Source organism: Coregonus lavaretus (genome assembly GCF_964263955.1).
Source record: "Coregonus lavaretus genome assembly, chromosome: 4".
In the NCBI taxonomy this organism is placed as follows: Eukaryota; Metazoa; Chordata; class Actinopteri; order Salmoniformes; family Salmonidae; genus Coregonus; species Coregonus lavaretus.
In genome coordinates, this window is record NC_139991.1 from 9,272,549 (window position 1) to 9,287,255 (window position 14,707).

Here is a 14,707-nt window from a genome sequence, read left to right on the forward strand (position 1 = left end):
TCACTTGTTGTTGTTGTTATCGTTCCACGCATATAGACCAATCGCAAAGCAGCAGTCCGGTCCTTCGAAGGACCCTAGGAGGTCGTGGACATGCACGAACATAAATGCAATAACAATCGAAATACTTTAACTCGAATTCATCGAATTTTCTCATTGTACAATTCACAAAACTAATGATTGACAGCAATGATACATGTATAGATACATATTTGTAATCATGTTATTTTTTAAACATTATTTTTACGTCAGGCTTATATAAGGTTGGTGACTTGGTTTTTCTCACTCGGTGTAATCGCAGCTAGTTGTAAACTGTTGAGGCTCGGGAGTCGATCCACCTCAACAACAGCGGGGATACTCTGCCTGCTCCAGCCGAAATATGGTTCGCATGATGGGGCTGCTTTCAGTGAGTGTTGGGCCCCTGCGGAACGGGGTGCAGGCTTGGGGCAGAGGCTGTGCCACCATCCCTGCAACTTTTCGCCACAGTAACGTTAGCGCATTATCAAAGGTAGGGTGTAATTTCTTTAAACAATGCTTCGGCCGTCAACTTGCAAAATAACCATGTAATGTTCTCACACAACATTGATGACAGATTTACAATATATTTAAAAATGCATGATTAAGCCTTGTTTGTCTTTGCTTGGTGAACTCTGTCATCAATAGTTTCTTGCATAAAGATCTCGTCCTTGTTTATGAAACTTTTTTCCCTCATTCATTTCATAACAAGGCGAGTTGCTGCGTTCTGTGGGGAAGGGGGCGTCTCAGCTGCAGCAAGTTGTGGGTCATGGCTAGAAGGTATCACTCCAGTTTTTGTCAAACTAACGTCAGATTTGACTTTTCGTAGCAGGTTTGGATAATTAACGTAGCATTTTAGGATAATTGGGTTAAGGTTAGGAAAATAGCTAGGGTTAGCTAAAATAAAAAAAATAAAAAAAACGTTTTACGTAAATCTGACAAACTGGATCCGGTTGCAACGGTCTCAGAGAATTTCGTATGATTCTAGCCATGATCCAAATTGTGTGAAACATTCTAGTGCCCTTTGCCAAATCGATGGTTTTATAGCCCAACATCAGTTCAATGAGTTCATCTGTTTATGAAGGACTTTAATATTATTTACTGTAATAATAATTTTGCCTGGTTGAGTTATCATGATGTGTTGTTTATGAATTGAATAGTAAAAGGCTTAAAATGATGCACACCCCAAAATGTTTTGTAGAGGGGCTGCCTAAAGGAGAGTAAACTATAAAAACAAAGTCGTTTGCTATCCCCATTAAATGTTTGGGAGCATAATTAGAATATTCAGTGGATAACATCTGAATAGTCTTCAACTGTGTATTCTTGAATATCAGTAGCCTAATGCAGATATTTTAACCCCTTTGAGTATGAGATTCAAGGTAGGCTGTGTTAATCCAATCCTGCTCTCTCCTCACAGTGTTCCGCATTAAAACGAATCAATGCCATGGGATTAAATCAATGCCCTTTCACATTGGCTCGATTGCTCAGTTCCAAACCCCCAACAGGTAAATCACTCTAACACCAGGAATATGTTGATGTTATCATCTATGCATGTAATGACCATGGCAATTACCATTGACTGTGCAATTCATTTTTGTTGTTTGATTGTGTCCTAATTCAATGTTTTAATTGCTTCAGGATTTGAGAAGTTCTTTCCAAAGAGTGAGGACACTCCTGGTGTCAACAAATCATCTGAAGAGACCGGAGGTATGACTGATGGCCTATATCCCATGTGTCTCTACTGGCCCACTGTTCAAACACTGGGATGTCAACGATGGACAGCCAGTTGTCTGTGATTTAATTTCCTGTGGCAATTTGCTTGTTTAGATGAGAAGACCAAAGAGCCAGAATCTCAGGGCGGAGGAGAAGGGGGGCCAAATGGAGGTGGCAAGAGGGAGAGGAGAGGCGGAAGGAAGGATGAATCAGACTGGTGGACACGCTTCCAGGTCTGTTTCAAAGCCTCAGCTACCTACAGATCAGACATGTAAACAAACAAGATGTGCCTGTTTTCTCCACAACAACAGCACTCTGTCATCACTCATGTTTGATTTTCCACCCCTTAATCTACCTGATCTGAACCAGAGACTACCTAAACACATCAGTCAGTAATGCCTTGTTTGGCAGCCTGTTATGTAATGGATGGGAGAGGAAAGTAAAAAAAGTTGAGTTCCTATTTATAAAGGGCTGCTGTGTAAGAGGATAAAGGGTCACCTTTTATTATACTGCTAATGGGGTGTTGACAGTTGCCATGAGAGGGAGGCAGTCTGTGTGTGTGCGCTTGTGCGTGTGTTGATTTCCACCCTGTTTCCCCTCTCATTGTTTTCTCTGAATCTGACAGAATTATTTCCCCTGGGATGAGAAGACCATGCGCAATGTCGTGATCGGATTCGCCGGCATGGCCTCTGCGTTCCTGTATTTCTACCTCCGAGAGACAGGAAAGGAAGTCTCCTGGAAGGACTTTGTGCATAGCTACCTGGCCAGAGGACTGGTGAGAGACGGGGGATATACTAGGTTACTGTTCTTCACTAGTTACTATGTAATAACATTTTATAAGACCCATAAGTAAAGTATTATTGCATGTGTCATTGTTTGTGTGTGAAACAGTGAGTCTGAGGTCTTTGTTCTTTGATGTGTCTGATGTGTTCTCTGTACAGGTGGAACGTCTGGAGGTAGTCAACAAACAGTATGTCAGAGTCATCCCAGTGCATGGAGTCAATACGTCAGAGGTGGTACGTACCAAATAATCACAGGGGAGACATTTGGGAGCCTTGTTTTTTTTTGACACTATCCATAGGCCCCCTTTCTTTGGACATTTAAGACATATATATATATATATATATATATATATATATATATATATATATATATATATATATATATATATATATATATATATATATATAGAGAGAGAGTTTACAAGTTAGTAAGATATGCATTTGGATTTAGATGTATGCTTTTCTATTCTTTAGTCTTATGTGGTGATGTTCCATAATGTTTGCTTAGAACGTAACCAATGAGGAATGCCAACAGTTATAAGTGTGTTCACATCCCTTGTCTCTCTGTGTGTCACAGAGCTACCTGTGGTTCAACATTGGCAGCGTGGAAACATTTGAACGCAACCTGGAGCTGGCCCAGCAGGACATGGGTCTGGACTCTACACACAGAGTACCTGTGGTCTACGGAAGTGAGAGTGACGGGTGAGACATGGGAGGGATGGAGAGCTGTGGGAGCAGGAAGACTTTATTTGAATGTTGTTCAGATTAGGAGCTGTGGGGTTGGAGCTCATTTGAAGGTCCTCTCTATCATACTCTCACTGACCCTGGAGATGTTGATAGAGTTATTGGCCCATTAATGCTAATCTCTCTCTCTCTCTTATTTATTTATATATATATATAGTACTTTCCTGATGAGCATTCTTCCAACCCTGCTGCTGGTTGGCTTCCTGCTCTTCTCCATGCGCCAGGGACCAATGGCAGGAGGCCGTGGCGGTGGGCGGGGCAACCCCTTCAGCATGAGCGAATCCAAGGCCAAGATCATGAAGGACAACATTGACGTGAGGTTTAAGGATGTGGCGGGCTGCGAAGAGGCAAAGCTGGAGATACTAGAGTTTGTCAACTTCCTGAAGAACCCCCGGCAGTACCAGGACCTGGGGGCCAAGATCCCCAAGGTAACTCTTTCCTTAGAAGCCATACCAGCATCTGAAACACTACTCATATAACCCTGTTGTACAGGATGATGCTCACCAAGAGAAAAAATAGCAGTATGTTGAATTTCATGGCCATGTCAGGAAAACACTGTGCAGTTTAATTTGTCTATGCAGTATGATGAGCTGAGATTATAGTTAATTGGCTGTTTGTTTGCATAGACATTTCCTTTGCATCTCATTCACCGCTGCACTCTAACCTCCAAGTACTCACAAGAGTGTCCACTTACACCAGCTATGACCATGTGCTTCCCAGGGTGCAGTGTTGTCGGGTCCCCCCGGCACAGGGAAGACCCTGCTGGCCAAGGCCACAGCCGGAGAGGCCAATGTCCCCTTCATCACCGTCAACGGATCTGAGTTCCAGGAGATGTTTGTTGGCGTGGGCCCAGCCAGGGTGAGTACTACCCCAGGGGAGAGGGGAGGAAGAGGAGGGACAGTTGGATTACAGGGTGTATTTCTGTTCGCTTTTCCTCTCTTTGTCTAAATATTTGCTTTGAGGTCACGCACTTGTTTCACTCCTCTATGGGAATAAATAAATGTGTCTCTCTGAATCACTGTATTGACATCAGTTTTATACAATAAGCATGCAAAACTTTGCTAAGGGGTTGATTTGTTGTACTGTGGACCTACCCAGTAATGTAACCCATGCCTTTTTTTTTTTCCAGGTGAGGGACATGTTTGCCATGGCCCGTAAGAACGCTCCCTGCATCCTGTTCATCGATGAGATAGATGCTGTGGGCAGGAAGAGAGGCAGAGGGAACTTTGGGGGACAGAGTGAACAGGAGAACACACTCAACCAGCTGCTAGTGGAGATGGATGGTAGGTCTGGTTTGATGGTCTTACACTGTAGGTACAATATGGTGGTTAACTGAAGCAACTTTCTTTCCAGAAAAGGGAAATTATTCCCAAAGACACTCAATGACTGTTCAATGTTTAATTAACCATAGTTATCTGTGTCCTGTATATTAGGTGACCCTTCCATACAATCTCAACTGTTTTTTCATCACTTCTCTATTGGGTCTGTAGGGTTCAACACAAGCACTAATGTGGTCGTCTTGGCTGGAACCAACCGACCAGATATCCTGGACCCAGCACTGATGAGACCTGGGCGCTTCGACAGACAGATTTACATAGGTACAGTCAGTCCACTCCATAAATTGCTATAAGTAAAATCTGTGTGGCCTGTAACTGTTTATTTGCCTTGAACTGTACTGTCTAATTTTAGCAGGGCCTAATCTGTCTCTACCTGTCAGCACAGATCAACACAGCCATTGTTACAGACTATCAGACAATTCATTGGCCCCTCTTTCAGAGTCCAACTCTATCAGTACCTCACATATACAGTACATTCTAGATATAAGCCACAGTATGTGGAGTAGGGTAGATGCTGCTACCTAGCCGCTGTAGTGTATACACAATGCTGTTTACTTCTACAGTATAGGCTACTTTATCAGTGTGTTCAGTACTGTGACACAAAGAGCAAAGTTTACCTGGATTAAACATAGTTTACCTGGATTAAACATAGTTTACCTGGATTACAGTCCCCTGGATTAACGTGGCATTTGCCTTTCTTTCTTTGCTCTGGTGTTGTTCTGGCTCTACTCTCTGACAACTATTCCTCCATCCACTCTCTGGTCAACACAGCTCACAAGCAGAATTAGCTTTTCTGCCCTGTCATTGGATTAGCAATCTTCAGCGCGTTGTATTGAGGGATTACCCAGCCTGAGCCGGCCGGCCTATCTCATGACATTAGCACGCCATGCCTGTTCAGTGTCGTCCCGCCTCCCCTGACCTGACCGCCATTACCATAGCAACGAGCTAGCCTGGTCCTGTGTGTTTAGGGAAAGTTTGACCTGAACAGGAAAAACTCAGCGCTATAAATTCTAACTAGAGCCCAGAGTTTTTGCAGTTGGGTCATGTGGTCAGGGAAAAACTCCAGGTCTATGTATGTTAGACCACTGTCCAGTCTCCATATTCTAGTACCAGACAGCCCTGTCTGAAATTACTGTGGTTAATACACAGAGGATTTTCTTGTCACCTTTCCCTGGGTAGTGAAACCACTTCCTACAGCCTTGCCGACATGATTAGAATTTGACATGACCCCATTTCATCAATGCAAATTGTCCTCACAATTAGTCCTTGTAATCAAACCATTTTAGAAGTGAAAACTATAAGTGCACAGAGATAAAAAAAACAACATATTTGGTCACATTCTTGGCAAAAGCACTGACTGTGCAAAATGTTTTTGCCATCATCAGCACTATCATAACTTGCCTAATTGCCGTATCTGTGTTGATAGCAGTCTGATTTTAGCTGTGCCCAACATTGCAGTAACGTGTTATGTCAGCTATGTGGATGTACTCTTTGTGGGTGAGGTGAGATTTCTGATGGCTGGGATTCATTTTCCCCCTAGTCCAGTCCAGCTGTACAATGGTAGGCAGCTCCGGCCTGGCCTCACTGGCCTGCATTCTTCAGTCTGTCATGGAAACTAACTGCAGCGTGAGTGAGAGCTTCTATAAACTGAAAGGTTATGTAACCGGGGGACAGTATCCATTAGGGATAGGAGGCGAGGCAAGCTGCTCCCCTGGGCCATCTCACTAGGGTGTAAATATTTTCCCTCTTCCTCTCCCGCCTGGGCCAGTGGTCATCCCCATAACTCTGTTTCACTTCCTCCCTGTCAAACCTGATCCCCCTCTTTTTCCCTTTCTATCCCTACTGTATTTCACATTCTCTCTCTCCTTCTCTTCTCCTCTCAGGTCCACCAGACATAAAGGGCAGAGCGTCCATCTTTAAGGTCCATCTGAGGCCTCTGAAGCTGGACTCCAGGATAGACTCTGAAGCTTTGGCCAGGAAACTAGCTGCCCTCACACCTGGCTTCACTGGTGAGTGCAGGGCCAGGTGTGTTTGTCTGTATGAACGTTGACAGCTAGCTGTGTTGCGTTTTAAAGGGATAGTTTGGGATTTTGGCAATGAAGCCGTTTATCTACTTCCATAGAGTCAGATGAACTCGTGGATACCATTCTTATGTCTCTGCGTCCAGTAGGAAGGAAGTTAGAGTTAGCTTTGCAGGCCAATCCTAACTAGTGTTAGCAAGACTTCTTCTTTGTGCCAGCTTTACCCAAAGACTTCCAGTCTTTGCGCTAAGCTAGTTAGCATTGGCTCGCGAGGGAAGTAGAAAAAGGGCTTCATTGCCAAAATCCCGAACTATCTCTTTAAAAGTAATGACGTAATGAACACAGTACATGGTTCTTTCAACATACTGTGCTAAGTACATACTGTATGTATTCGAAGCCCCTGAAGTAATCATGCTGCTTGTCATAAACCTTTACAGTATCTCCTGGTCATGTTACAGGTAGTTGTGTGGGTAATCTATAATCTTCCCTTGTTGTTACAGGAGCTGATATTGCCAATGTGTGTAATGAGGCGGCCCTGATAGCAGCACGCTACCTTAACGAGTCTATCAACGTCAAGCACTTTGAACAGGCCATCGAGAGGGTCATCGGAGGTAAGCTACTGTCACTGACTAGGGGATGGTGGGGAGAGTGGATGTCAGGGATCAAGGCTCAAACAGGAAGTTAATCTTTGGAATGTAACTGTCAGACTGACTGGTGTTGACATGACCTTCCTGCCCTGTCTGTCTGTCTGTCTGGGGCCAGTGAGGCCACTCTTTTACTCCTGAACAAGTAACCAAGCCTCCTCCCCTAACACACACAAGTACAGCCTTGAGACCTTAAACTCACACACACTTTTAGTGGTTGTCAACATGCCCTCCTTTCCCCCCAGGTCTGGAGAAGAAGACCCAGGTGCTACAGCCATTAGAGAAGACCACTGTAGCATACCACGAGGCTGGCCATGCTGTGGTGGGCTGGTACCTGGAACACGCTGACCCTCTGCTCAAGGTGGGCGGCCCTCTCCTCCACTCTCTTCTCTCGCCTTTTATTCCCACCCACTGTCTCTTCTCTGTCCTTACTGTCCCTGTTCTACCTATCCCTCAATTTCACCCTGAGCAGAATGTAGGATCTTACCTGTTGGTTTGCACTCCTGTCCCAGGTGTCAATCATCCCCCGGGGGAAGGGTTTGGGGTACGCTCAGTACCTCCCTAAGGAGCAGTACCTGTTCACGCGGGAGCAGCTGTTTGACAGGATGTGTATGATGCTGGGGGGACGCGTGGCAGAGCAGGTCTTCTTTGGGAAAATCACCACAGGGGCACAGGATGACCTCAGGAAGGTCACGCAGTCTGCCTACGCACAGGTAAACGCATGCACGCACACACACACATATATATATATACACACACACACACACACACTAATTAACCTCTCGCTCTCCCCCTCGATCCCTCTCTCAGGTGGTTCAGTTTGGGATGAGTGAGGCGGTGGGCCAGGTGTCTTTTGAGCTCCCCAGGCAGGGAGAGATGGTGATGGAGAATCCTTACAGCGAGCCCACAGCCCAGCTCATAGACCAGGAGGTCCGCTCGCTCATAGACACTGCCTTCCAACGCACACACCAGCTCATCACTGAGAAGAGAGATGTGGTGGAGAAGGTGAGTGGGAAAGAGAGGGATATGTAGGAGAGAGATGGTGACAGAGGAGGGCGATATGGAGAGAGGAGGTCCAAATCTCCTAACCCTAAGACATGGAGAAATAGGATGGCAATCGCATCGACAGTGTATCAGAAAGGTATAGAACATGGTTGAAAAGTGGTCTACTCTGCAGTATCCTCCATCCCCTCCCCTGTGTTTCCCCTCCAGGTGGGGAGGCGTCTCCTGGAGAAGGAGGTTCTGGACAAGGCTGATATGCTGGAGCTGCTGGGTCCTCGCCCCTACGAGGAGAAGTCTACATATGAAGAGTTTGTGGAGGGGACGGGGGCCATGGAGGAGGACACCTCCCTTCCTGAGGGCCTCAAGAACTGGAACAAGGACCGGGGGACGGAAGAGCCCCCTCAGGAGCAGCAACGCAAACAGGCTCTCTACCTGTTTGACAGACACCACGTCTGACCTGGCCCCCACCCAACCAGGCCACTGGAGGGACATGTTGAGACTTCATAGGGTTGGGGGGAGGGGAGGGCACTTGACATGACCCAGACAGACTGATATCAGGGGAGGGTGTCAGGTTTAAATAGGCAACACTGCACCGTGTCCCTGATGGCTACAGATTGAGGGTTGTGGGGTGCAGCAGGGGGTCTGCTGCACCAGCCTAGATTGTGCAATTTCTCATGTAGACTTTTTAAAATTCATATGGGAATACAGGGCATAATGAGATTCGTCAATCTGTGAAGGATATCCACTCCACCATGCCGCTTCTTTCCTTCCCTGGAGATTCACTGCTGTGCTATGTTCCTCCTTTATCCTGACCATAGAATGACCGCTCAGGGCCTGGAATGCACTAAGGCCCTAGAGACCATGGTCCATGGTCGTCACATCCTGTCGCCCTTGGATACATCTTCCTCACAGAGAAATTATATTGTTTTTATAGTTGTATAGTATTCATAAAGTCATTATTTGACCTTTTCATTGTGTGTTGGATGAGTATGTCTGACAGACACCATTTTTATGAATATATGATCATGTACATCAGGAATGGGCAACTGGCGGCAGCCCCCCTTTTGAAGGCCCTTGGATCAACCCCCCCCCCAAGTTAGAATACACAAGGTGCAATTTCTAAATTTGGTTGCTCATCAGCAGTTTTTCCTGTTATGTCAGTCATTGACAGTTAGTAAATTAGCCAATGTCAGCAATTTTATTTTAGATTGCAGAGTTAGTTTAGCGGCCAGCTATCTAAACTCGATGTCATGGTCGAACTACCGGCCGGGAGGCCCCCATTGATTTTGTTAGTCAGTCTCACTCAGATATCATATTAAAAACTACAAACATTTCTCTCCATCCTATGGCAAACCGTGTTGCATTGCAGGAATAAACGTTTAAAAAAAGTATCCACTGTCAAGAGGGGGGCCACTAAAATGTTTTGCTCATAAGGGGGAGGGGGGGGATGATGTAGGTACGCAGACCCGCGAGCAACTGCAGCCCCTCATGATAAGTTAAGATTTTTTTGTGGCCCCCACCCCCATCAAAGTTGCCCATCCCTGATGTACATATTTCATTTGAAGTGAGATGTTTTCTTTCAGATTGGAACATGAAGGTCTATGTACGTGTGCGTTGCACCATTGTAATAATAAATATTTGTCCTATTTCACATATGTGTATTAATACACACAATACATGTGTGAATTGGAAATGTTTTTTTTGCAAATCCCAACTCCCCCTGAGAGTGGGGTCACAGCCAGGGTCTGCCATTATCAACGGCGACTCTGGAGCAATTAGGGTAAGTGCATTGCTCAATGGCACATCAACAGATTTTTCACCTTGTCGGCTCAGGATTCGAACTAGCGACCTTTCAGTTACTGGCCCAATGCTCTAACCGCTAGGCTACCTGCCGCCCTGCGTGTGTGCTACATTTAATCTTCAACGTTTTTGCTACCTTCTGACATTATTGAATATCAGCGAAAGTGTTATTTTCAGTCACAGTAAACTAAACAGCCATGTGACTCAGAAATCCAGGCCCTAATCTATGTATGACATGTACATTGTCATTTTATTTTTATCCTCTGTTTCTGATTGTGAGGTTCAAACTGTTACTAGGCCTAATTGAAGAAAAACACATCTTCTGAATGTCATTTTTCAGTCTTTTGAAAGAAACAACAGCCACACCTCTACCTGCCCACTTTTGCCCACAGGAAAACAGCTTCCGACAAGCTTTATTTCTGAGTATGACTAGTGTAAAATACCTCACCTCTCACTTATGTTCTCTCAATGCTGCTATAACTCAAGTCAACTGACAACAGATGAGCTTCACACGTCTTTTGTAATTATTGATACATACTGAACAAAAAATATAAACGCAACATGCAACAATTTCAACGGAAATCAGTCAATTGAAATAATAAAGGCCCTAATCTATGGATTTCACATGACTGGGCAGGGGCGCAGCCATGGGTGTGCCTGGGAGGGCATAGGCCCACCCACTTGGGAGCCAGGCCCAGCCAATCAGAATGAGTTTTTCCCCCAAAAAGGGCTTTGTTACAGACAGAAATAGTCCTCAGTTTCATCAGCTGTCCGGGTGGCTGGTCTCAGACGATCTCGCAGGGGAAGAAGCCGGATGTGGAGGTCCTGGGCTGGCGTGGTTACACGTGGTCTGCGGTTGTGAGGCCGGTTGGACGTACTGCCAAATTCTCAAAAACAACGTCGGAGGCAGCTTATGGTAGGGAAATGAACATTACATTCTCTGGCAACAGCTCTGGTGGACATTCCTGCAGTCAGCATGCCAATTGCAGGCTCCCTCAACTTGAGACATCGGTGGCATTGTGTTGTGTGACAAAACTGCACATTTTAGAGTGGCCTTCTATTGTCCCCTGAACAAGGTGCACCTGTGTAATGATCATGCTGTTTAATCAGCTTCTTGATATGCCACACCTATCAGGTGGATGGATTATATTGGCAAAGGAGAAATGCTCACTAACAGGGATGTAAACAAATTTGAGAGAAATAAGCTTTTTGTGTGTATGGAAAACATGGGACTAACATTTGCAGTTGGGTCTCACAGAAAGTAGGTTGGGTGCCCCGCTGTTCTCTCTCTCCCAGTCCCTGGTATCCCATAGTGTTGTGACACCGTCTTGTCAGATCTAGGACAGGGATAATGAAACTGTATATCTCCATAGCGATGCCAGCCGAGCCGTGCTTACTCCCACACCCCTGGAGAAACCCTGTAGATGGGTTTTGGTATTCACCTCTCAGAATTTGGGGTTTTGGGAGAAGTAATGAGATGATGTTGTACCGATCTGCAGTAAAGTTCTTTTTTTTACCTTCTTTTACTGCCGAATATGAAGGTGTCACTACCTCACTCAATCTCAGTATTTCTGACAGTTTTTGGAACTCCGCAATTACCTACATTGATTCATGGATTCGTGCATTTCTACTTCTATGCCTAGTTGTCTGGGTTACCGTATACAAAAAAGACAAATGTTTTTAGAGTACATCCCAGATGTCTTGGTGTAGCCTAAACTGTGTTTAAATTCCAGTCCTGCTTTTCTGCCTGCTTGACTGACTGCTGGTTCTTGTGGCTCAGCTTGGCTATAGTGATCTTGCTTAAAGCACTATAAGGAATGTGGATATGACTGTTTCAATGCAAAAAGCAGCCTTTTGTGTGGATTTAAAAGTGAACACTAAAATACATTCAGAAATGTGAAGTTTGTGATGTGATATATTAATCAACATCTGACATTCACCAATAAAAATCATAATTTTTGTCCCAGTGTTAATGCTTATCTATGTATTATTATTATTATTATTAGTTATCTGACCTCACAGTATTGTAAGGATGACCTAATTCAGGAGTATTGGTGCCACTGGTTATACCGGATGTGGAATCCCATACCATAGGAACAGAGGGCACGTTTTGTTGTGATTTATATACAGTAGTGGCAGGGGCGGCAGGTAGCTTAGTGGTTAAGAGCGTTGTGCCAGTAACCGAAAGGTCGCTGGTTCTAATCCCCGAGCTGACTAGGTGAAAAATCTGTCGATGTGCCCTTGAGCAAGGCACTTAACCCTGATTGCTCCTGTAAGTCGCTCTGGATAAGAGCGTCTGCTAAATGACAAAAAAAAAGAAGAAAAAAAAAGTAGTGTACAGGTAACTGCCAAAGTGAAGGAAACACTAACATAGTGTCTTAATAGGGTGGTGGTGGAATAGCTGTCTCAGGCGCCGCTCCAGAATCTCCCAAAAGTGTTAAATCGGGCTGAGATCTGGTGACTGAGATGGCCATGGCATATGGTTTACATCGTTTAATGCTAATCAAACCATTCAGTGAGCACCTGTGCCCTGTGGATGGTAGCCAAAAATAATGGCCAGCAATTTTACACATGAACCTAAGCATGATGGAATGTTAATTGCTTAATTAACTCAGGAACCACACCTATGTTGAAGCACCTGCTTTTAATAAACTTTGTATCCCTCATTTACTCACGTGTTTCCTTTATTTTGGCAGTTACCTCTACACAGTCCATGCCTCTTTGTGTTCCTATCACAGGAGATTGGTGGCACCTTAATTGGGGAGGACGGGCTCATAGTAATGGCTGTAACGGAATAAATGGAATGGTATCAAACACATCAAACACATGGTCCATGTTGTTGATACCATTCCATTTACTCCATTCCAGCCATTATAATGAACTGTCCTCCCCTCAGCAGCCTCCTGTGGTTCCTTTATACATGTGTGATGGTGTCTGTAACAGGTGCTGGTAAACAGACTTCCCTCTCCCTCATTCTACTCACAAAGGGGATGTGAAACATATAACCTGTATCACTCCTTGCCCTTTCAACTAGCCACAAGCGCAAATACAGGTTTATCATGTGTCACTATTATGGCTGCAGCAGTATCACTCCTATGTGTTGGCAGAGCCTTCATGGTGTCTAACTGCCTTGCTCTATATTCTACCCGCCACACCTCTGTGGCACATACCATCTTGGTGGGGAAGGAAGACAGATGAAACTATCGTCTGTTCTGTTGTCACACCACCTGCCAGCTCCAACTCCCCTCCACTCCTTCTGATGGGTACAGCAGCTGAGTGACTGGGCAAAATTTCCATATATGCTCCATAGATACAGTAGCCTGGCCCAGATATGTTTGTGCTGAATAGCCAACTCCTAGGTTGTTGTCATGCCAAACATTGGGGATTCACAGAAAGGAGAGGGGGAATGGGGGAAGGACTTTGGCCTTCCACTGGAATTGCATTATTTTCCAGAGAACGCACAGAGCCCCGAGTGACTTTTATACCATGGCTATAATTTAACACATTTGCTGCTAGAAATGTGTTAATTTGCCGGTAGAAATATGTTGAACATCCACTGAAGTAGCAAGTTTACTAGATGGCTACAGTAGTTGCCGTGGTAACCAAACCAACATACTTGGTAGTTTAGCCATAGATAGAACAATGAAACAGATATTTCACTGGATGTATAAATGTGAAGCATCCGAATGGCGTTTCCACTCACTGCCAAATATGTTAGTGAGAGGAAGCCCACTGGCGGGCAGTGGGAGAAGATGGAACGAGATGAATTTTGGCCAACATTCTGCAAATTTTCTCATCAATGAAACATTTACTCTGAATACAGTTTTCTGTTCCCAAAACTAGAATCTGCTATGAACAGAGTGGACTAAGTTTTGTAGACTTTACCCTTCACAAAAGTTTAAAAAAATCATGCTATGTAGAAGGAGTGCAAAAGCTAAATGAGTTATTGCACACGCGCACTTCGCAGAGTAGGCGTTCCCTAACGGAAATATGCAGATTTATGCTAGAACGCGCCAATAGGACCTCGCTAGCGCGTGCTTGGCTCTGCCCACCTCCTTGCTTGTTCTGCCCACTATGACTCATTTGTTCCCATTGGAAAGGACAGGCAGTGGTCTATCTTGGTTTAGTTAAACATCTTTGGTTTAGCTAACCAAACCATCAGTCCTAGTTTGCCATTATGAAAATCAAATTCAACAAGGCCAATAATGTTTCAATTCGACTTTTGCTTTCAAAAGCAGCTCAAACATAGAACATGTAAGAATGAACTATAGCCATTGAATTCTACCGTGCAAATATACCTTGCTTTATAAGGAAATAATGCACGCTCTAGAATGCTTTTCAAGCCAAAAGGAAACAAGTATTCAACAATGCCATGGTATGAAGCTGTTTATGGATATGTGTATGACTGTATACTGTACGTCTATCTGCATTCCCCACTTTATTCTGTTCTGCCCTCTATCTGCTCAGTTAGGAACCTGCAGTCACGATTTAAAAAGCAAGCATTTTAAACCTCTACAGAAGTGCCAGAGCCCATTGATTTAGGCAAAGCTGACAATAGTAAATTTTAAGTTATTTCTTTGAACATTTAAGCATTATGGCTATTCAGTACTTCTCTATCCACTGTGTGATTAAGTGTGTACTCTGAAGTATTT

The 14,707-nt window shown here is 44.5% G+C and overlaps 1 protein-coding gene across 1 annotated transcript; it reads left to right on the forward strand.

The window, feature by feature from the left end:
* Positions 1 to 266: 266 nt before the first annotated feature.
* LOC311128617 (mitochondrial inner membrane m-AAA protease component AFG3L1-like) lies at positions 267 to 9,224 on the forward strand. The gene is made up of 17 exons (XM_084160799.1): positions 267 to 505; positions 1,430 to 1,517; positions 1,651 to 1,719; positions 1,840 to 1,958; positions 2,351 to 2,500; positions 2,667 to 2,741; positions 3,085 to 3,209; positions 3,409 to 3,679; positions 3,972 to 4,109; positions 4,381 to 4,534; positions 4,742 to 4,849; positions 6,472 to 6,597; positions 7,110 to 7,220; positions 7,499 to 7,614; positions 7,766 to 7,966; positions 8,064 to 8,258; positions 8,466 to 9,224. Exons 1-17 carry the CDS (start codon positions 377 to 379, stop codon positions 8,709 to 8,711), a joined length of 2,421 nt encoding a protein of 806 aa, XP_084016925.1. The 5' UTR covers positions 267 to 376; the 3' UTR covers positions 8,712 to 9,224.
* The last annotated feature ends 5,483 nt before the right edge of the window (positions 9,225 to 14,707 follow it).